At 40.8% G+C, this 23,733-nt stretch overlaps 2 protein-coding genes across 6 annotated transcripts in view; one reads left to right on the top strand and one right to left on the bottom strand.

Moving 5' to 3' along the window:
• The window catches only part of PAK3 (p21 (RAC1) activated kinase 3), a 186,651-nt gene that overhangs the window by 144,196 nt on the left and 18,722 nt on the right, over positions 1–23,733 (bottom strand). The window lies entirely within an intron of this gene.
• Positions 7,366–23,733, top strand: part of CHRDL1 (chordin like 1) — a 40,190-nt gene continuing 23,822 nt past the window's right edge. For all 3 annotated transcript variants that reach the window (XM_051630661.1, XM_051630663.1, XM_051630660.1), the window contains exons 1-4: positions 7,366–7,711; positions 10,536–10,682; positions 12,540–12,652; positions 16,591–16,684. In XM_051630661.1, coding sequence (XP_051486621.1) covers positions 10,586–10,682; positions 12,540–12,652; positions 16,591–16,684 — 304 coding nt within the window. In that variant the 5' untranslated portion in view covers positions 7,366–7,711; positions 10,536–10,585. The remainder of the gene's footprint in view (positions 7,712–10,535; positions 10,683–12,539; positions 12,653–16,590; positions 16,685–23,733) is intronic.

Genomic DNA, 23,733 nt, shown 5'->3' with positions numbered 1-23,733 from the left:
CTCAATGTTCCCTGCTGAGCAGTGCCACAATTAATCAAGCTTTCTAGGTTTTAGTTAATTGCTGGACCCCAATAAATTGGTTTGTACTGGCATTGGTCCAGGTCTGATAATTTCACAGCCTTGGAAACTGTTGCATGTTCACACAAGAACCTTGCAAGCAGGGAGCTGGGATAAAAAGAATAAAAGAAACTCTTGTTCTGTGAGGTTCCATTAATACTTAAAAAGCCAGCCCACTAGCAACAGTGTCTTCACTGTTTGTTTTTCTCCATGTGTTTTATACTGATGCTTTTAATGATGAAAGGAAATCCACACACCCCTCTTCCTTATTTTAAACTTTCTTCTGTAGAATTATTCTCAAAGAACCACTTCTAATTTCACCAGTATCTTCTTGGATGTTTCCACTGTTACCATCCTCTGCTGAAAATTCATGATGGCTTTTTTGAGACAGCTTGGCTATTTTTTCCCTCTCAACCTTTTGTTTGTGTGAAAGGATGACCATCTTCTAGTGAAGAAAAGATCAAGACTGGCTTTATGAACTAGACAAGAGAGACAAGTGGTCCCACAGTCTGGCCTGACTCAGTGCTGGTGAGTGCCCCTCACAGGCAGGCAGATGCTGCGAGACAGAGGACAAATGGCTTTTCCTAAGCGTGCCGTCAGCATCAAGCACACTGGTGTCACCATTTAGTGCAAGTCAACGCATCCAGGTCTGTTACGAGTAAAAACACAATGTTGTTATCAATGTGAAAGGCAGGTCCGCAGTTATTAGTTCATGTCACAACTGGGCTCAGTTACACGAAGGACTTTGTGTCCTTAGCTCTCACTGGTAGCAACTGGATTTGTGAGGGCTCAGCTCCTGGCAGGCGCTGGCTCCATGCTGGCACACATTTGACTTTGTTCTCCCTAGAGAAGGCTCATTTGGCAGGTTCAGCTTTACTAATGGGTTTCAAAAGCACTCTCACACCAGCAAGTTTCTGAGGAAAAAAATTACATAATACTCGAGGTGTTCGGTAACCTCATTGTTATTGTCTTTGGCTAACCAAGGCAAGATTAGCAGCACTAATCATGGTTTTATAAAAGTATATTTGAATTGCAATTGGAGCCTCATTCAGTCTGCCTTGACTCCTTCTGTCAAGCCTTAGAAGACAGGACTGACTGGGTTTATCTGGTGGATCTCAGCTGTAAATAAATGCCTCAGTGAGTGGATCTTTATCGTGGTATGATCAATCTGTAAGATCTGTGACTGCTTTTCTCATGCACAGCTATACCCTCAGCAAGTGCAAACCACTGTGATTCTTTTACACTCCTGGAAATTTCTACTGTGTGATTCTAATAAACAATTCCAATGTCTGTTATTATGTGAACTATACCACTTTCTGCTGTTTTCAAGACTGTGTGGTCCTGAAAAAACAATGAAGGTGAAGCTCCTCCCAGAACTTTAAGGATTGTTTGATGCTTTTCACTTTCTGAAATACTCACTGAGATGCTATCGCATGCTATATAGTATGACACTTTGGTAGAAGCAGTAATTGTGTGTTGTGCAAGCTTCCCACCCACAAAATGTTATAATGAGAGTTTGGACTAAAGATTTGGGCTTAATACCTTGAGAAAAAAAAAATGCCCCTTTCAGTTTCCTCAAATATGTGTCATGAATTAGAGATTTAGAGCTCTATTTTCAATTACTTTATCGATGTTACGTCTCCAACACCCATTACATTTCAATACTAGATTAAATAATGCAAAAGGAATTAATTACTACCATTAATACTAGGAAAAGAAAAAAAGCCAAGTTGGTATGGCTAAATATTTTAATTTTTTTAAAAGATAAATTAGATGGATAAACATAAAAAGGGGATACACTAGAAATCAGTGGTTTGTGTTAAAGATTACAATGAATCACTTTACCACTTGGTAAAGAAATTCTGAATTGGAATTCTGCTCTCTGGATAAGAAGTTACAAGGGAAGACAGGACAGACAGAAAACCTTTCTGGGAATGCCTCGAAGACCAGCCCTTCCACAATTTCATTGCAGATTGTGTAGATTCCTTGGGCTCTTTTGAAAGTTTCAGTAATAATTGCTCCTACTTATCTTGGTGACGACACTTAATTACTATTTGACTCTCAGCAAACCACTGAGTACTGGTGTTGTAACACACTATGGTGAATGAAGCTCGTGCAGCTCATGGATATAAAAAAAATCTGAATTCCTACATATTGTCTTGCAGACTTTCTTTGACACTACAGGTATGAGAGAGAATTATAGAATCATAGAATCATTAAGGTTGGAAAAGTCTTTCAGGGTCATTAAGTCCAACCATAGGACAGGATCATAATTACAGCTGCACATATACTGTGGTATTGATAGGTATTTTATCTGGAATAAATATCTGGAATCGACTGGATTGGACTTGATTGGATTGGACTTGATTGGATTGGATTACATTAAATTAGAAGCAGCTGCTGATGAGCACTTTGAAAATCAATGAAAAATTCAAGAGGACCTCACCTCTGAGTGTGTATGTGTATTCTACACCTATACACTGGTATTCTTGACACCCCGCCTAGCGAAGTGTCATTTGCTCTAGGATGGAACGAAGCACTGTGTGGTTCCCTTCTGCATTTGTCTGTTTGCTACTGGCAGCTCTTGTGACTCTCTTCTTACTTGTGTATTTGGAAAAGAGATTTAGCAACATATATTTTATTTGCATTTTTTGACGGAACAATGGAAGATTTTCAGCTACTCTTTAGTCTCAGCTGAAGATGTCCCCACCGAGGTAATGAGGCATTGGGCTGCAATTTGACATTGTATGTAAAAATGTTTTGTTGTTTAGCAAAGTGTATAGAAATCTCAGTCACTATGTCCATCTGTCTCACTGCTAAATAAGTAAATTAATTTCCAGTGCTAGAGAAGTGAAACTTCACTGTGGATGAAGTCAGTGCTACAGAATGAACAGGAGGGTGGAGAATGCTCGTGACCATCCTATGCCATAATCACAAAATCATGCACATCTGAAGCCCTTTTTGTTTAACAGTGTATGTGAAGACTGCTTGATGAGCATCCAGATTGTATTCCCAGTATGATAGCTGGAGGGGTGATCCAAACCACAAAAAGTAATTTGGAGATTTTTATAAAATCCTGGAAATAATATTTAGCATCTTAAGATACATTTTTCCAAAGGGCTCCACTGAATTTACAGGACTGCAAGAAACAAACATTTCCATAATTTTAAGAACTTCTTTTCATACTTTTTCAGAAGTGAAAATTTGACCATAGATAATATACTTTTTCTTGAAAGCAAAGGAAAAAAAAAGACGGAGGTAAATGAAAGTTGTGTTGTGTGCCTAACATCTCACAAAGCTCAATGTCTGTTCCAATTAAGAAAACTCCACATGGTGTATAAACATGTTAGTATTGGCACAATCTTTTATCCTGTTTTATTTCCTCACAATAACTGAAAAATAATAGCAGAATACCTACATACTGCTCAGTCACTATGAGGCACAGCACAAGGAGATGGACTTCTATTGTCAGTGTCAGAGTTTATTAGCTGCTTAACCTCTATTCTCTTTAATAAGAATTACATGGCTAAGTCTCTGTACTCTCAAATAAAGTTAGGGTATCCTTGAGTCTCTAATGCCCACTATCAGGAGCAATTCTTTCCCCTTCAGACACCAGGATGCAGAGCCAGTGAGCTCTGCTTGGCAGCATGAGGGGTAACAACTCTGTATTTGATGCCTCTCTGGATCTCTCTCTCTCACACATGTGCAGCAGCCCTGTACTTCACGAACTGCAGCAACAGCCCACTGCTGAGCAAGTGCACAGGGCAAAGTGTTCGCTGTCGTATCAGTGCTGTGCTCTAAGGGGAATAAGACAGACTCCTAACATGCTGTGAGACAAAGCAAAGCATAGAGGGCTGTGGCAAGACAGAAAGAGCACCAGCTTTTAATTGCACTGACTCCTCGGTGATACTTAGGCAGAGCTGGGAGAAGAGCAGCAGCTTGGGCGTGGGTGTAGCACTACCAGGATCCAACAGTGCTGGCAAACCCTGCAAGCTCAGCAAAGTTCACTCAGCAAGAGACCACCTGTGAATATTTCATTCATGCACAATGTCCAGCATGTCATGTTATGCTTTGACCTAACAACCATTAACACTTGCTGTGACACTATGCCTTGTGAAGATGTGTGACAAGAAACAGAGGCAGTCTTTGTACATGACCAAGAAAGAAGCAGACCCTGGCAATTTTAAACTGCAACATCACTCAAAAGTCCAAGCAACTGATGAACAACACAGCTGGTGCAGCAGGATGAGGACTAAGAGTAGGACGAAGGCATCCTGCCCTTGGAAGTCTGGGTTTCCATCATTCAGTGAATCCCAAGCCTTCACCTAAGAGAAAGGCTCTTTCAGCCAATACTCTACAATCTAAATCTTCCAAAGAGTGGGAAAGTGGCTCCATTTTGTATATTTCTATGTTCAGCAAAGGTCTTACACTTGAGACTGTCAGACACCATCATCTTCTGAAACAGTCTTACAGAATACAGTGGAAAGAGCTGGCATTTATAACAACTTTCCCAAAGCACTCTTCCAGCCAAATAAGGAATTTCTCTTCAAAGAATCTCTCTGTAAAAGAATTCAGGTCACAGAGTATACAGAAAATATTTCATTTCTCATTACTACACTGACTATGCATAAAGAGCACTGCAATGATTACTGCTGTCTTTGTCTATACACACTGGAGTTTGTATCAGCACAGAGAAGGAAACAGATGTGAGAACTGCTTTTAGAGGAAGTATGACAGAGCTGAGTAGCTGTGTTGGGTAAGTTGTTCTGTAGGATGTCTTAACAGTAAACCTGAGCTCTGTGGAGGTCCAGAGCTGCACCTCCAAGGTCATGTAGATGCTGTAAAACCAAACTATCAAGCCTGCCTACAAGGACCTGTGGATTCCTACTCACAAAGATTTGCAATCTCTTTTCTTTACTACACAGAATTACGAATCATGCATTTGGTTTTGAGTAATGCTGAAGAAAACTGATACATTCCCCACGATGCTTAGTCTTCTGAAAATGATACCCTTTGGCCAACCTTATCCGTAAAGAGGATACAGATTCTGATCAATGATATCAACAATGGAACAAAAACCTCACAGATTAGAGACCAGCACAGAGAACCCAGCCTCCAATCCAATTGAAGTAACACAGGGATTCCAAAAATCAAAGCATCCTACTGGAATGTGGACAGCCCATGTGATGTGCCATTTCTATAAGGAAATTTAATTCAAATTGCATTACTAAAGGCGTTTATTATCTTGTTCATTCCTCTAACACTGTAGGGAATTGATTGATTTTTTATTTGGATGAAAAACTATCACATGTGGAGTCACCAACACAACTTCAGCCTCTTGTAAGAACAGGAAGACAAAAGTGCAGGGCTTCACTTGTAGTTGCTGCACTAAATCCAAGAACCATCCCTGATGATGAAATGTAGTTTAAATTTAGAACTGTCAAGGGATGTACCCAATCTACTGTGTCTTGCTGGACTATTCCTGCAACCAACTCCATTCACAGAATGCTCATTACTTCATTTAAGTACATTTACCTTTGGTGTTACACCCTTCACTTTTAAGTTTCCCTGTAATGTCTGAACTCATTTTCTGAAACAAGAGCAGTAGCACTGGTGAAGTGGTAGGAGGGTAAGATTTACTACTACTCCCACACCCAGTGAGCTCCCAGATAGCCAAAGGCAGCTCCTAGGAAAGTCCCTTCATTCTGTGTCAATGTCTGTGGGAAGAGTCTAGCTGGCTTTGGGTCTAGCTCTTTGCAAAATGCAACAGGGTCAGTTCAGCCATAGATCTGAGTGTATATATTATTCATATGCAGTTTATCTCACAGGCTGAGCCTGCACAGTCTAACCCAGCACAACATCTAAACATTACTACAGCTCCACAATTTAGAAGCATGTGTGTACACACTTAAATCCTCCCTCTATGAGCACGGATATACCTCTGCAGGATCAAAGCTTGCACAGCTCAGATTCTCTGCCTTCAAGTACAAATTACAATCATATTTCTGATTCAGAGTTGCCGTTTGTTTTTCCAATTGTCCATCCCTATTTCATACAGTGACTCCTCCAAAACTATCAGCCTGCAGCAGTAGCAGCCACATCCAGGACTATGAGCTTTAAAAGATTATTTTTTCTTAGGAAGGTGGATTACTGCCTGTGCATAGCAAGGCAAAGAGCACAAGAGTGTCAGAGAAGCAGGCATGGAGCAGTTTCTCTTTCTTTTGTTTTTTTGCTATTAAGTGTTATAAAGTCACATTTTACTAACACGCAGCCGTGGTTACTAATGAAGTAAGACAACTGTTTCCTCACACTAGTATAAAGTTTCACCATACACTGTATTTTCAGCATTTCACCCAGGATAGTTAAAATGGAAAAAATGAAAGTTCAGCTCAATTTTCAGCCTTCTGAAAATATCTACCAAGCCTGGGAGGTGTATGACCTCCCAGCAGTGCTCCTCAAACACCCTAGTCCCAAACTAGGGGAAATAGGTTGTAATTTGTTTCTCCACATGATGTCTTTTCATACCTCATCCTTTTTCTCAGATCATTTGTCAAGGGTTCACTGATCTCTTCTTATTAGTTACAGGGGCTACAAGAAGACAGAAAAAGAATGTTTGACCAAGCATATAATGTCATGAGTCATGGGTTTAATTTAGTTCCACCAGAATCTCAATGTGACCTTGAAACCTTCTAACACAATAAATCAGACCAGAGGGTATCAGCAGAGGGGTGTCTGACAAATCCCAGTGGACGCTAACTCCACCGGGTCTGCTCTGGAGGGCACCCCGCGTGTGAAAAGCCCATTAAGGGGCCATATAGGTGTAGCGTCCCGTCTTAGAAAACCGCGTGCGAGACACGGTTACCGGGAGGGGGCTATGGCCGGAGCCGGACGCGTTCCCCCGTTCAGCGCTTCCTGAAAGCACCGGAGAAAGGCCCCGCCCGCCCGGGTGCGGGTCCCGCAGGTAGTTCCCGCACAGGGAGGGGAAACAGGGGGGCGGACGCCGAGCTCCCTACCCTGGAGAGCGGCCCTCGCACCCCCACTCCCACCCATCCCCCTTAGCCCCCCAGAGCGGAGCAAACTCCACCCCAGGCCGCGTCAGTCACGCTGATGTGCCGGGCGGCAGGAGCGGGGCGCGGGAGAGGAGGGGGCCGGGGTAGGAGGCGGGTCGCCGGGGCGCGGGCTGCTCCACTCCTCCTCCCGCCGCCGTTCCAGTGCCGGCGGGGCCGCGGGGCAGGACCCGCCGCCGAGCATCCTCTGGCCGCGGGGCCTCGCTGCGCTCCCCGCTGGGGCAGGAGGCGGTGGCAGGTGTCCCAGCCCGGGACCTTCTGGAGCGCCCGTCCTGCTGCGCCCCGCAGCTCGGGCTTAGCGGATTCCTCCCCGCTCCCGTCCATTAGTGGGGGTCAGGGGCTGCCGGTGGCGGCGGCCGCGGGACCCTTCCGTCCCCTGCTTGCCCCTTCACCACCGCCACAGCGGGAGCGGAGACTTAAAAACCCGTGCAAGCCGCGAGAGAAGATTATGGCAACGTGACGGGGAAGCGGAGCAGCCCTAGCCGGAGACCTCCCGTACCCCGGCAGAGCAGGGAGAGCGGAGCCGCTATTCGCAGGCAGTCTCCAGGGCCCGCGGCTGAGCGGAGCGGCCCCCAGCCCTGCCCCAGGTGGGTGAGCTTCTCCTTGCTAAGCAGGACCCCGGGGAAGGCGCAGTCCCGCTGCTGGAGCTGCGACCGCGGGCACGGGCACTGCATCGAGGTTGGGGTCGCGGCACCGGCTGCCCTTGGCGGGGGGGGTACCCGACGCCTTCCGGGCTCTTGGTCCGGCTTGATTCGCTCTGCCGATGGCGGGGGCCGGCCGCCCTCCTGCCGCCCCTTCGGTGGCACCGCCGGCACCTGGCCGGGCTCCGCTCTCGGGGGTCAGGAAACGGCCACGGCTCGGACGGGGGCTCCGCCGACGGCTCCGCCGACGGCCACCCTGGACATAAATTTCCCTCCGGGCCCCGGCGGGGCTGGGGGGCTGCGGGGCGCTCCCTGGCTGGGCGCCCAAGGGACCGAGGACCGTTGTGTTACAGCGGGGAGAGCCAGCAGGCTCTGGCCACGGCTCGCTTGGACACTCGCCTACTTAAAAACAACCCCCCCGACGGTAAAAGCGGAGGCTTGCAGCGAGACTGGCAGGAGTAAAAGCCTTGGGGAGAGCGCGGGAGATGCCTGGTGGTGTAGTTACTCAGCCGGGTTCTATGGAGGGCGAGGAGTTAAAAATAGAGCCATGTGCCTTATTTCAGGGAGTAATTTATGTAAGAAGTGGATCATTTTCATTGTTTCTGCTAAGCAGAAAACACACCAATAATTAACAGGTTAATTCTAACTGAGATTATTTAAATCCAGAAATATTTTAAAGACATTGCCCTTTGGGGAAATAAAGGGAGTGTACTAATAGTGAAAAGTATGTGTTTATATTTGGAGTAACAACAATACAGAAATTAAAGAGAATTAAGAAAGACATCAAAAGTCCCCATCCCATTTCTGTTATTAACTCCTCCATTTCATATTGCTGTGCAGCATTTCTGAGCAGAAGTAAGCAGCCAAAGTTTTAAAATGTTCTTTCTTTTGAAGACCTGACATTTAAAATGATGGATTTCTAAGCCTTTCGATTCAAACTACATAATCTAGCTAACAGGTAGAGCGCTGCACAAAGGGTAATTGTGCTCCATTTATAAATATTGTTTGCTTCAGCAGCCTCCAAGAAGGGAAAAATATTTAAACATTCACATTTCTGCTAGTCCCAGTGATGTGCTACTGTTGTTCTCAATGCATGCCTGTTGTCCTGGGACTAAATTACAAGGTTTTAATTTTACAAGTTTTTAAAAGGCTGTTTGGCTTTAAAATGTCCTATGTGATTTGAACACGTTGAAAGGAAAAAATGTCTTAAACTTTTCTTCTGAAATTGGAATATTATTCTCAGCTTCCAAAATAAATGGAAAGTTTTATTTTGTTGCTGCATAGGGAGTGTGCTTTTTAAAAACATTTATTAATGTTTTCAGATACAGTTTGCATTATTTTGAAGGAGCTTACTGAGCATCGACAGAGTAGTTGTGCTGATGTGGTTAAGGAAGATGCCCATTTCTTGTGGTTTGGTTCTGTCGAGTACAGAACCCCTAAACAGCAAAGGCAGTAAAAACACTCTGCTAACGTTAAATCACCCACCCTTTGTTACACTATCTCACCAGTCTTAATAGGAAGATGTTATTTTCAAGTGCTTGTAAACTTACTGGTTAGTTAATTTCTCTAAGTTATCCACCACTTAAATTTGAATATACATATATCAATTACTGTTTCTGTTTTGGTGAAGCTGAAACGTATTTATAGGCATTTATATTGTTTTGATTAAATATGAAGAGGTCAAATTACTTTAACAAAGGAGATAGTTTATTTTTCCAGTACTGAAACTGCTTTCTTTTTCTTTTTTTTCTTTTTTGAAATTTTGTAAAACTAATTGTGAATCCACATCAAGACTTTTCAACCTGAATTTTCTAACATTATAAATTATGGACAAGCATACTCTGGGAAGATAAATACTTTTGCAGTGAATTCTGATAAACAGTAAAGCATCAACATATTTCTCAACTTAGAATCCTAGTTTGGCTACCAAAAAAAAATTCATTCTACTTCAGTTAATTATTTTCTCCCTAATTTTTTTTTCATTATAAAATATTTCACCTTTTAAAAACCAGAAAAAGATAAACAGAACAGTGTACACAGCAAGTACAATACCATCTCTGCAGCACACAAAGAATACATTAAGCTTTGCTCTGTATGCAAGATTTTGACATAAAAAATCTACAAGAATGAAGATGACATCTCATTCCCCCATTCTTCTTTCAGATATCAAGGCAATGGAAGGGTTAACTCTAGAAAAATTAATTATACCCAATCCCAGAACAATGGTAATTGGAAGGGGGGAGGAGGGGAGAGTTGAATAGTGGTGGAAGCCTATTAGATGCTCTGAGGAAAACTCCTCTTGAGCTCAGCATGGCCAGTGTTGCACCCTGAGCACAGATTTCTGTAGTGCAGGGCCAGTACACCAGGTATACCCAAGGTTACCGTTATGATGAAGAGCATGGTACAACTGACACCTGGATTTCCTATATTGCATTTCAAAGAGCTGCTCAAAAAGAAAATCTCCCAAACTAGTTTCTTGTGAAAGAGAACTTTTAAGAATTCAGGTTGCTTACTTGCCAGATTTCTTTGATTTGGAATAAAATAAGGACTTTATTAGAAGTAATAAAGTTTTCAGCTTTCATGAATGGGAATGTGGCCCCTTTTCAAAAAATGAAATGACCTGAAGGCGAAGCTCTTTCCATGAAATGAAGATCCATGTTACAGATGGATTCTTTGGTTCTGGCAGTTTAGGATTCTGTGTCCTGGATGAAATAATGTCAGAGATTCTAAGTATCTCACAGAATTTAATTTAATCCTTTCTTCCTAACAGCTCAACATTCTCTGCTTTGGACGATCTTTCTTTTCCTTTTCTCAACAAAGATGAGAAAAAAGTGGATATTCGAAGATTTTAATTTTATCTTTTTTGGTGTGCTCTGTCTCCTTTTCATAGATGGAGGTAAACTAGAACAAGTAAAACGTAAGTAGAATTCAAACAAAGCTGTCACATTCACCCAAATTTGACATTTTCCTTCTATTTGACTGATGTGATTCAGGAAGGACCTTGAAACAAGGATGTCCTAAACTGTGGGCCTGTGTTCAAAACCTTCTAATATTTTTCCTCTTAATAATGCTACATTTAGTAGAATCAGGTCATACCCACATTTGGGGCACATTTTCCTAAAGTTGTACAGGTTTCATTGCATCATAAAGAACACATAAATTGGATAATCTGCCTTATTTCAAATATCCCAAATCAAGAGAGTGCTTAATTCCATTTTAGTGACCTCTGTAAACATCTGATGGATTATCTGGATTTTCTCCCATGTGTAAGACTATTGTGCTTAAGTTTTCAGTTAGTGTAAAGGTCGTCCAAGACTGCTCTGTTGTGTTCCAAAAACAACCTTATATGAACTAGATTAGATACATCCTTTGAGAAAATGAAGAGTCTAAGAATTGTCAAAAACTAGATGAGAACTGAAAATAATACTGACAAAACAAGGGGAGTATTTCTACAAAGCCTGTCACCCATGAGAGATGTTGCCACATTTCAGAAAGCATGGCAAGGAGGAATAAGTACCCGAATAAGTTTAGGAGTTACTGACTGCTATAGCCTTGTTACTAGCTCTCTGGAATGCTCTCCCCACCTGCACAGGCAGGGGTTTGGCCTTCTTAAAAAGGACATTGTTTGTCCTTGAGAAGTAGTTAACTTTTTCAGCCTCAGTATTGGCAGCTTCTGCTTCTAAGGAGGTAGATAAAAAAAAGAGGAATGAGTTCAAAAAAGGCCCACCTTCTCCTCTGAACTTAACAGGAAAACAATGTGCAGCTATCCCTGTTCAAAGAAAGCACAGTATGAGTAACTATCAAACCACCTCAGCCACCTGCTTTTTCAGATGCTGCATTTAATTTGTCATACTTCTGTGTGAAGTGAGAGCAGATCGCTCCACAGTTGCCTCTAATAATCCCCAACTCTTGCTACCTTCTTATAGCCCAGTAAATGTGAAGAATGCCCCTTGCTTGGACTATCACTTAGAAGACAGGTATTTTGCCTGATACCCCAAAGTACCATGTCTACTGAGCATTGTGAGTTAAGATGAATTTGGGCATCGTTAAAGTAACAGGAAGGAATTCTCTCATAGAAACACATGAGAAACATTCTTTTATTGAAGAGATTTGAGTTTTCAGTGGAAAACCATAACGTGACAGGGGCAGTAATGTCTGAGAGGTAGAGGGATATCTGCAAAACTGCAGCTGTAAGATTGTAAGTGCATAAAATGAAGAGATATTAAAATATTTTGAATGCTGATGCATATGTAAGCACAAATTGTTCTGAAATACTACAACAAACTTTTTAAAATATGGAGATACTGAATGTGCAGTGTAAATACAGTGCATTTATCTTGCTTTTGTAGTCCCCTTGTACAATATCTCCTGTACAACCTGGGATTTTCTTGAGTTGAGCCAATTGCTTTGGTTTTGCAGAGAAAATGTTTTGTTTCCTATAAATGTGTTTGAGCAATCAAGCACTTAAATTTCGTTACCTAAATAGGATCTTAGCCTGCGTTTCTGCAGGTGAAAGGATAAACTCGCCCTGTGTGAAAGCCATTTTGTCAGCTATTTCAGGAGCTGCAGTTTTGGAAAGATGGGAGGCCATGTCCGTTATTTTGGTTTGGAAGGTTAGACAAAATAGCACATGAAATTAAGGGCATTTCTGTTGCGTGCTTCTCCAGGGAAAGACAAAATAGTTTACAGAAAACACTGCACACATTAAAACACTTTGTAAGCACAGAATGGGAACATTCAATTATTGCTCTTTCAATTCTTTCCTGTTTTACAGATTCAGATACATACTGTGTGTTTCAAGATAAGAAGTATCGTGTAGGAGAAAGATGGCATCCTTATCTTGAACCCTATGGCCTTGTTTACTGTGTTAACTGTCTTTGCTCAGAGGTAGGACTGCTCAATTACTGATACTACAACTTCTACTTGCTTAATTGGCTGGAATCCTTTCTGTTGTAGCTACAATATGACAAAGCCCAAACTTGTTTTCACAAGTGGGTCCTGATAATGCCTAAGGAAATAGAGGCAGGTGATCTTAATGAAGGGAAGATCAAACAGAAAAGGCCAATACTGGCAAAAAAAGACTTGCATGGGGTACACAGAACAGCTTCATAACTAGCCAGAAGCTTTGTCAATGCTGAGCATTACATCTTGAATAACTGGACCCCAGTACCTAAATATAACCCTTGTAGTTCCATCAATACGGACGATCGTGCTGAACTGGAATAGTGTTTTGATCTTTTTAGAATGCTCACATCTTCAGAGGCATTTCCACAGTCACAGCATCTGCTGCCCTAAAGTGCTGAAGGAACAGGCTTGGATATCGCTGTTTGTAAAAACATATGAAAGAAGAATGAAATGATGAAAAATGAGAAAAGGGTAGGAGGAGCTGAGAAAATTGGGTAGGATGGCAAAGGACAGGTCCTTGGCTGCCATCAGTTGATGTCTGATATGAAGACGCAGCAGTCATCGATGGCCTAACTATGTCATATACAGCTGGAGGGGGCAGGAAAATGAGGGCAGAGTACGTCCTTTGGAATACTTTAAATGACTAAACAATAACGGATCTTAATCGCTAACACATGAGATACTCCAGATGCTGATTTTTGTCTGATGTATTTAATGCAGAATAAAGTTTTCTTGGCTATTTTCCCCCCTGCAATTGTAAAATATTGGGCCCCTGTGCAGCATTTGCTCTGAGGGATCTGCTACTACAATTTAGTGCAGAGACACACAAAGAGTAGTCCCACAGGCTTGGCTGCATCTCAGATCTGTGCAGCAGAATGCCTCTGTAAGAGGAAAGGCAATGTAGTAGGAAGAAAAGAGAAAGTTCTTGCTTACAGCAAAAAGGCATTTTCACTCACTTTTGCTGATCTATATGCAAAGATGAAAATTCCCTCAGAGTCAGTGTGTGGTAAAACCCTCATTAAATTGCTGGAAGGCTGTATCTTGGCTGGAGCTGAAATTCAGTGGACACCCTAGAGATCTGGATACAAATCATTGGTCAATGATTTTCAGGAAGACATTAGTCTGGAGGGATGGGAAAAGGCATGGTATGCTCCTCTAGAGAATAGCACAGCTGTGCTCCATGCTGTGAGGCTCCAACAAATGGAGTGTATTCTATTTCTTTCCTTCTCACGTGGATACGGAAGACCAGAGTGACAGTTGAGGACAACAAGGTTAGTAGAAGGAGACTGCTTGTGGCAATTTCCAGTACATGCAGCTCAGAAATGGTTCTGGACTTGACATCTTTGTTTGCTATGTTTTACCTTTGCTGTACTTTGAGGGTGCAAAATGTATCTTGGGGTTATTTCAGCACTGAGGATGCTGAGGGATCTCTGGGATGTGACTCTTGTTGCCTGAAAGGAAGACTCCAAAGAGCAACTGGAGCATCCAGCCATTCATTTGAGCTTTGTGCTGGCTAAAAGAAATGCACTCAAAAGATGGACCTAAACGAAAAGCTCCAAATCATCAGGAAACTCAGCAATTTATAATTTATAATAATTTATAATTTATAATAACCAGGTAAAACATTAGAAGGCATGCTATGACATAGCAAAGACCTTAAACCAAATATTACAGCATAAGAAATGAAACGTAAGTGTGCCACAGACAGAAAATAGGAGAGACCTAAGTGTAACTTAGTGATTTCCCTGGCAGTAAATTAGTTACGCAAAGAATATATACAGAGTCTATAGCAGCAACCTGCTCCCTCACACTGCTGATAAAAACAAAAAAACCCCCGTAGATCTTCATCACCAGTGTAACCAGAATTTCTTTGCTTGACTCAGACATCATGATAAATATGATCTCTGCACAAAACAAGTGGTATCAGCCAGGCAACAAACCAAGATCTTCACTCCATCTCTGAAGAACAGTCCATCCATCCCCCATAACACACACTTCCAATATTTAAAAAAAAGTGAGACAAATTAACTAAACAGAGACCAAATTATTCAGCTTGCAATTAAATATTTAAAAAAAAAAAAAAAAAGCCTTCCTGGTTTTGTATGTATGTAGTATTGTATTTTTACAAGTTACAATTTACATACTTACACCAGAATAAAACTAAACGGAATTCAGTGTTCTCACCCTGTTCCCCCTTTCTTTTACAACCCTCCCTCTCCCCCCCCCGCCAGTACACAGTGGAGACTGTTGACTGTTACTGTCAGGTAAATTGGAGCACTCACAATTCATCAGATCATTATTTTATTTTCTAAAATACAGCAGCTCTTTCTTGCATTCATAGTCAGATGGCAGACTTCAGGTGCTAAAATGAATGCTCTCCACACTTAGCACTGGTAACACAGCTTGTGAAGAGATGCATTACTCTTTGGGTATCTGATGCAGAAATACTAACCATGGCCCTGTGGGAGTTTAAGTCCTAATCTAGTCAGTGAGGCTTGGTCTCCCAAATACCACTGTGTATCTAAGCATAAAATCAGTCTCACCAAGCAAAAGATCATTTCAGATAGTTCTGCCCTGCTGCAAACAGTGGAGTATTACAGACAGGACTGAGAAGAAAAGCAAGCCTGCAAAATTTTTATCACAACTGATGATGCACAGGAAGTAAATATTCACCTCAGGAGATTTCACAGAACTAATAATTAAAAAGGGAGTGAGGCCATGGAACAGGTCAAATAAGAAACGTGAAGCTGTTTCTTACTTGAAAGGCAGTGCCAGCCTTTCTTCTACCATAGTGCTTTACAGGCTCTCAGAGGATGCTCTACTGGGCAAGAAGCTGTGCAAACCAGTCATAGTCCCAATCCTGCAGAGAGTGTGCAGCCTAAAATTGGCTCCTCCTCTATAAAATCAGTATATTTCATTTCAGTCATCATTGGAAACAGATGGTGATATCATTTTTAGTGCCTCTTTCCAAAGCAGATGCATAAATGTAGTTTCTGGGTAGTAATGAGCTAACAGTATGATTCCAGCCTGTGGTCTGATGATATGTAGGACTTAATGGATTATTTTGAAAGAGATGGCTAGAAAAAGCCTATACATATGCTATCTAAGGCAGTCTGCACCTCCACTGGAAACATTTCAGTGCTCCAGAAGGCATATGAAAATGCAGTAGGCTTATTCCTGACACCACCTAAAACTACAGTCATAGCATAGTATCAGTGTTCCTACTGAAAGATCTTTCCTGCTATAAACATGAGCAACTCAGAGCTAAATTAGGAAGATGAATTATAGATGGGAAATGGGAATTTGAAATGGATGGATAGTCTTTACAGACTCCAGTGTTACAGACACTGGAGAATGAAAATTCCCTGTGTTGTAATTATAAATCAAAGTTAGATGTGGTCAAATAGAATATTATGTTAATTACATGAATAATGAACAGTATTCCCAAGACTTGCTCGTATTTCTTAGAAAAATGGCTACTTACCAACTGGTGTTTTTTGTCTACTGGGGAACTCATAAAATAAAAAGACTCCACAGTTTTCAGGAACAATTACAGACGCTATTGTCTCTTGTGGTCTTGAACTAACCCTCAGTAGGGGATATCTCATAGACCTACCATTCATCATCTGTGTCTTCCTTTTGGAAATGTAATTCCTAAGCATATTCTGCTCAAAAGGAAAACACAAATTAAGATTGTTGCAATCAATTTTTAGGCACTTGATCTGATTTAAGTTTTATATGAACTTCTGCTTCATTCTGACATCCAGAGGCAGTGAAAGTAGTCTGGGTATACCCTGGTATGAGTGAAATAATCATGTTGTAAAAAGGCATTTGTTTTAAAAATATCTAAATGCAGAATAGAGAACACAGAAACTGGTAAGCCCGTTTCATTAAAACACTGTATTTTGTTCCACCTGCAGAATGGAAATGTACTGTGCAGCAGAATAAGATGCCCAAGTCTACACTGTCCTTCCCCAGTGCATGTACCACAGCTGTGCTGCCCACGATGCCCAGGTAATTCCCATCGCTGACATGCAGTCCTTTCTGAAGTAGTTATTTAGTGTGCTGAGTAACAGCAAAATTAAATGTCTGTGCTGGAAAACTTCTGTGAAGTAAACATCCTTCTGTATCCATTCAGGTCATGAGAGGCTTGTCTTACAGTAAGCTACAGTACTTCCTATGGTGGTTTCATTTTAGAAAAATCAGTATAGATTTGGGAAGCAAGTCCGGTGCTCTACAATCCAGGCAGAAGGTAGCATAAATTTCACTAATGGGGTCCATGGACTATTGGCTCCCCACTCCTTCTCTTATCTCTAAACTCCAGTCACAATAAAAACCCATTCCACAAACTTCCTAGGTTTCTGATTTTGGTGCTGTTCATAAGACAAAGCTAAAATCCATGGATATTTGCAATGGTTCTCTGCTAACAAGCAATTCAAAATTTCTGTGGCAAATGTGCATTTGTATAGTATCCCTGTACAACCAGTCTGGTAACATTTGCCTTTTACATCTCAAATCCAGGCACAGCTTCATAATTAGTAGAGACTGTTATAAATCACAGAAGCAGTGCTGTAGAAGTTTATGACTATATAAATCCGATTGGATACTGTATAGTAAATTCCTCCAGACTGTACATTTATTATATGCTCATTATTAAGAGCCACTGTATGAAGGAGACTAAGCAGGATCTTTCACGAGGCTGTTACAACATTCCCGACATGGCCTAATGGCTGGTGGATTTGACTGGAGCTTTCCCTTAAATGTCTGTCTTAGTGGCACCCCTCATTTCTACTTATAAAAGAGTATTCATGCAGCATCACAGAAAGGGGTTTTATTTGACTTTCACCAGAGAGTTTCATTGTCTGAGTAAAACAGCTGTTCCCTGACCAAAATCTGCGAGCAGGAGGCAGTATGCAATGGTGGAGGGGTATGACAGTACAAGTCATTTTGCTGGGATTGGGGCACATTGTTGCACTTACTGGAGAATAAATGGCATGCACCTGTCAGTTTTTGGTAGGATTCATCTGTTCTGACAATTATACACATCTGTCTATCAGATGTGTACATTAACATTTAATACAGGTATCTAGAATCCTTTTTTAATCAGTGATGAGGAAGCAGCATTTCAAGTGCATAACTCATCTGATGCCACAATGCCACTCTTCTTGTGTCCTGGGATGAGATTAATTCTGTTGAACTTTAGATCTAACACTCTGGCATCTGGTTGATGGGAGAGTTTTATCTAATATATATGGAAGAAAGTTTGTAAGGTAGTATGCTTTATTTGACCAATTAGGGTTTTTAGATTAACTGGTAAGAAGCTGGGAACATGAACCCCTTTTCTGTTTTCAAATCAGAAGAAGGACTGATTGCCAGTGTGTGCAAAATCTGGTCTGTTTTTCCAGCTAATCTAAACTTCAGTTGGCAAGGGAATCATCTCTATACCCTTTATAGCTGTTGGAAACATGCTGTCCCCAGGGTGTGATTAATCCTGTTACCCAGAATGAGAATTTCTCCCTGGAGATGCCCGTCTCTCTCCACTGATTATTGAGGGAGCAAAGACAAATTCCTTAGGCTAGATGGTTACTTTTTGCACAGCGTAAGTTAAATCACAGAATGTAACTGGCATTTGGAGTCAAGAACTTCATAATTTTTGTTGGGGTTTTTTGTTTGGGTATTTTTTAATATCTCTCTACAGTATTTAGTATAGAAACAGAAATGCTTCTAGACTGACTGGTTTTGTTTCAAGTGCTCTTTGGCAGTGAAATGTTGGGCTTTTTTCTGTGAATGAGGCTGGAAATGCTGTGATAGCTGTCAAGGTTTTAAAGCATTTTGCAATGACCTACTAAGGAGGAGTAGGGGCCTCTGTAAACTCTCACATCCTTCTTATCAAATTAGGAATTTTGTACTGTGTGTTTAAAGTGATAAATCCAGAAAATTACCATAATGAGTCTTTCCTGAATTGTTATCCATTACCTTCTCTTAACTGCTATATATGATAGACCATTAAACTGCTAGCTGGGCAGCATCTTATTAAAAATGAAGTCCCACTAAGGTTTATTTTTTCCCTAATTGAATCTGTAATTCAGATAGATCTGCACCAGTGTCAGGCAAAAGAGGACCAGGAATCTCCTGTGATTTCAGGGGCTATTTGCATTCAGCTTTCTGCAGTGATTATGTGTATCATATTTGGTGTTCTGTCTTCAGTGGCAGTGTTCATGCCTGATCTGAATAGGAATCTCAAGCATTCTTGCACATCTGATGCCAGCTTTCCATTCCTATGTGTCTGGCATACAATGTCTTTTGTGCAACATCCTGTGATACGCAGGAAATTCACTTCTCTGGTTTCCCTGGTTATTTTTTAATGGAACGTGCCAGAGCTCTGGCCATTAGCCATCCATTCGAATTACTCTCATAAATGCTTATTATATTCTGTCAAGTATGTTTCCCCTCAGTTTCTCAAGCTGCATTTCAGAAATGAGTAGTGCTAGTCCCAGTGACTCTGGGCTCTTCCTCCTGCCTTTCTGCAGGCCTTGGAGAGTATAAGTGCCCAAATAACTGCCTCCTTATTTGATGAAGCAGAGGTAAATGCCAGGAGGCAGCAACTTTCTTTGGAAACTGAACTTCATAACTACCTAAGTAGAGGAGCTGTTGAAGGGATTCCTTTGAGAAAAGTTGGCACTGCTCTCCCCTTGGAATTAATGTCTCCTGCATCCATAGTGACACTGGACTTACTGACACAAAGAGATGCAGTGTTTGTATCCTGTCTCCCTGGCACCAGCCATCATGAATCTTAAGTAGTTGTCAGACATATGTTATGAAGCATCTTCTACTTTCCACCAGTGGTTCAATCCTACCCTCTTCTACCACAAATTTCACTGCTAACTTTTTGTGTGTGTGAAATCTATTCTCTCTAGCATTGGCAAAATCCAGACCTCGTGTCTTATACAAAACTAGATATTACTCCCTTTTGCAGCTCTCAGAAGTATTTTACTATCTGAATTAGATTCTTATCATCACACATACATAACCAAAAATATGAGGTTCATATTCATTGGGAGTCTTTTTACACATTAGTGAGACCCAAAAAGACATCATATGCTTCCAAGCTTGAACTCCTTCCTTCCACCTCAGAATGCTCCTCCAGGCATTGTCAGAAGCAAGGTGATTTATAGAGTCAGGGAGAGAATTCACCATCATTCTTAGAGCTGGATCTGCTCTTGAGCTAGACTGGACTTCAGACCTCCTGACATAAAAATAAACTTCTAGTACAAGTTCGTCAACTATTTAGCTGCAGCTGTCTTTTATGGCACTACTGTGGACAGTGCCTTTATAAATAGAACAGTTATTGCAGATTGTGTCATTTCTGCATGGAACCATTGTGAATCATAGCATTTAGAGTCTAGTTAAAGATCTACAATTTTTCACTACACTCTGGAACATGTAAATCTAAGATGCGGAAGCTTATATCAGAAGCAAAAATGCACGACTGCAGGATTTAGAAAGGGTTTCCATATTCCACTTGCTGGTTTGATTTCTCAGCAGATAAGACTGCACACTGAGGTATGAATCAGCCCATCTGGCTCCAGTATTTTTTAAGCTTGCTGCCTTCACTAAACACACTAGCTTCCAAGAATGTTCATGATTAGTAACACATTTAAGTTTAAGCTCCTTTGGTACTATGATTTTTTTCTATATCAAATTCAAACCACTTTTCTAATGTACTTTTTTATGTTCTTTAGATATTGAAGTAACAACAAAATGCCACTTGGTACCTATACGCCTAGCTGGACTAAATACAAAGATGTACCAGATCAGGTATCTCACAATAGTGGTCTGAGAACATCACCTAAAAATAAATGAGGCTATGTCTGTACGGTTGACTGCACTATGACTTATAATACCTGTATCTCTGAACTAGCTACTTTGAATCCTGGAATCAGCCTAGTTAGCACAGTGCAGAACTCACTGCACTGCAAAAACTCACATAAGGAACAAGAAAAATGCACCTGCTCAGTGCTACCTTCTCTCAATTCTTCAAGATTCAGCCTTGCAAGGTGCTGAGTATGGACTCCATCTGTTGACCTAATACATATCATATAGGTAAACACAAAAGCATGAGTATAATACAATGCATCTTACAATGAATTACAACCAAGATCTTCAACCTGGACAGTTGGGATGCTTTGGTGGAATGATTTTCCACTGCAGAATGTACATACAATAAACTGTTTGGTGAAGAGGTTTAGGGTTCTACCGAGCTCACACACCAGAGCTCCCAGGCTCTCGGCTCTAGTCTTCTCACCCATCCATAAAAATCCAGTCTATTACACAAGTATTTGTGGGATAGAGGAAGGCATATTGTGCCCAATTCTCCCATCCTCTATACAGTGGTTGTTGCTAGAACCTACGCCTCTCTTATCACTGAGTGAGAAACTCATGGTCCAGATCTCACTGAAGGTACAAAGAGTTCTAAGATGAAAAAACATACAAATATGGTAATATCAAGAGATGTTCAGGTGGTCTCTTACTGAGTAAATACGCTTTTCCATGCTGTTAGTAAAAGAACATTTATTACCTCCCATATGAAAAGTATATATTTTGACTGATGCTACTACAGCTCTGAAATTAAAATCAGAAACACTTCATATCCTGAGTTCCAGACTGAAAACAGACTATTACAGAACAAGATCAAGAATTTTTGAGTAACGTGGAAAAGGGCATGTCATCCTTCTTAAAGTTCTGCCTGAACCAATACTCATGGTTCAAACACCTAAGTATTTAATGAGAATTTGGAGATGGATTCAGACTTCACATGACTTGCAAAACTATAAAACTCCCCACTTTCCTAAAGATCAGATTTCTATCATGAGAGTTCTTCATGGTTCTGAACCTTGAGAAGCTGAGAACACAGAAACCCTTCTCCCTTCCATATATTAATCTGTCCCTCTATTGCCTAAGTCCTTAGGCAGCAGAATTTCTTAATGAATTATGCTGCCAGAACACCCACTTTCCATCTTACCCCATAAAAAGATTTGAGACCATTAATCATGCACCAGTATAAACTATCTCTGAGCTTGTAGTTTCCTTTCTCTTATATAATGGTGAAAAGATTAAGGAAGAAGGGAGAGTCTAATGAGAAGAATGATATGCAGATCCCATTTCTTTCTTTTGTAATTCTTACTGAAATTTGAATTTGACAGGAGCAAATACTATAGCTACTGAAAATCAATACATGTTGTATTTGGAGACAATAATAAGAAAAAGGCATCTTATAAAGGTCTGTCCTAAAGGCCTAGATGTAGTCTGTGAGATGAAAACAACAGAGCAATAACAGCTGTCATTTTATGGAAGGCTTGGTAAGTTATGGAGAAATCTTATAAAATCCATCACTTGTGGAGAACAACAACAACCTGTAAGCAATTTTGATACTGAATTCTTAGTCCACTACACACAGCTGATGGGAACACTGTGCTTGATACATGAAGGGCACTCTGGCTGTCAGGGATTGAGGAATGATGGAGGACAATGTCTGTGTAAGTCATTGTTTGAGAATGGTTACATCTTGGCAGAAATGTTCAGGTGAAAAAAAAATATATCTAAGGCAGGACAAGCATAAGTAAAGTTGGGTATTGAAAGTACAGTGTTAAAATAACTGGGGTTCCCTTCACACCCCTCTAGTAAAAAATAACCTGTGACCCAGGCTCTTGACAGTCATGGTACATGAGACTGCAGAATAGGTATGCCAAAAAACATAGCAGCTAATAGTTACCACTGGAGAAATATTTACTATTATCTATTGATAAGAGCAAATTTCAAATTTTTCCAGCCCACATTTGGTTCCCGTGGAGGAGATACCATAGAATTACAGAGCTGTGCTTGTTTATGGTTACTCCACATATATAAACAAAGTGGATATTGATATCTCAAATATAAAAGACTCACAGAATGTTAGAGTGCCAGAGATTAGTGAGATGCTCTGTTCTTTGTGTAGTCCGAGCAATGAGTAGCTGTCAGATAATTCAAATAAATTGTTTATTTGGAAGTACATTTGATTTGGAAATATAATTATATAGGCATTCTTCAGAGATGTCTAATTTTTTCCTATTGATGTGCACTCAGGTAATTCAGTTTGTTTTGTGACTTGTCTACTGGCTTCACAAGGAATGTTTGCTATCACAGCCAGATTGGGGTTATCACTTGTTTCCATTCTGCTTATTTCACCATAAAAATTCAAACAATCTATCTGTAAATCAGAATACAAAATGCACTGAAAAAATATGTATCTTCCCACATGGATTACACAACTTCCATTCTTTGGACTGACAGGATAGGATATAGGATAGGATAGGATAGAGGATAGGAGAGGATAGAAGAGGATATGAGAGGATAGGATATAGGACAGGACAGGCTGCTCAGCATTTTTCCAAGATAACTTACAGTAGGTTCAAAGATGCTTCAGAGAGGATTCAAAATGCACCAAAGCTTTACTTTGTTTCCTTGGCTGGGTGAGTGATTGGTCGATTGGTGTAATAGTTCAGCCTTAGAGAAGGAATTAAAATAGGGCAACCTAGAAAGTGTTTTATGACTCTGTTAGAATTTTGCTAGGCAATTTTTTATGCCACTATAAAAGAAAACACAGGAAATTAAGCTTCAGAAAATATATTAAAATAATGTGAAGAGCTTGACTTCAGCCCTAGAAAGCTAAAAAACAACCAACAGCCTTTTGAATATTTAAACTGAAACTACATCTTTGCCTTGAATCTGTATGAAAGTTCATACTGTCTAGATAAGGTGCTACTAGTTCTTCAAGCAATGAGTTTCATACGCTTTCCACCGTCTGGCCATATTAAAGACTAGCTGTTGCGATTGACTCTAAATTACCTTGGAGTTTTTAGAGCTTAACCTGGTCCTTGAAGTTATTTTAATGTAAAGTGTTTTGTGGCTTAATATCTTTGACACCTGTACCTCTGAGAAGCACATATGGATTTTGTTTAGAGCTTGTGTTTGCAGTTTTTGGATAGTGCACAACTTTCCGATCCAAATTTATTGTCAGCCTCAGT

The sequence above is a fragment of the Apus apus genome, chromosome 12 (assembly GCF_020740795.1).
Source record: "Apus apus isolate bApuApu2 chromosome 12, bApuApu2.pri.cur, whole genome shotgun sequence".
Classification (NCBI taxonomy): Eukaryota; Metazoa; Chordata; class Aves; order Apodiformes; family Apodidae; genus Apus; species Apus apus.
Note: the sequence above shows the minus strand (reverse complement) of the source record. Positions and strands in the feature narration are given on the sequence as shown.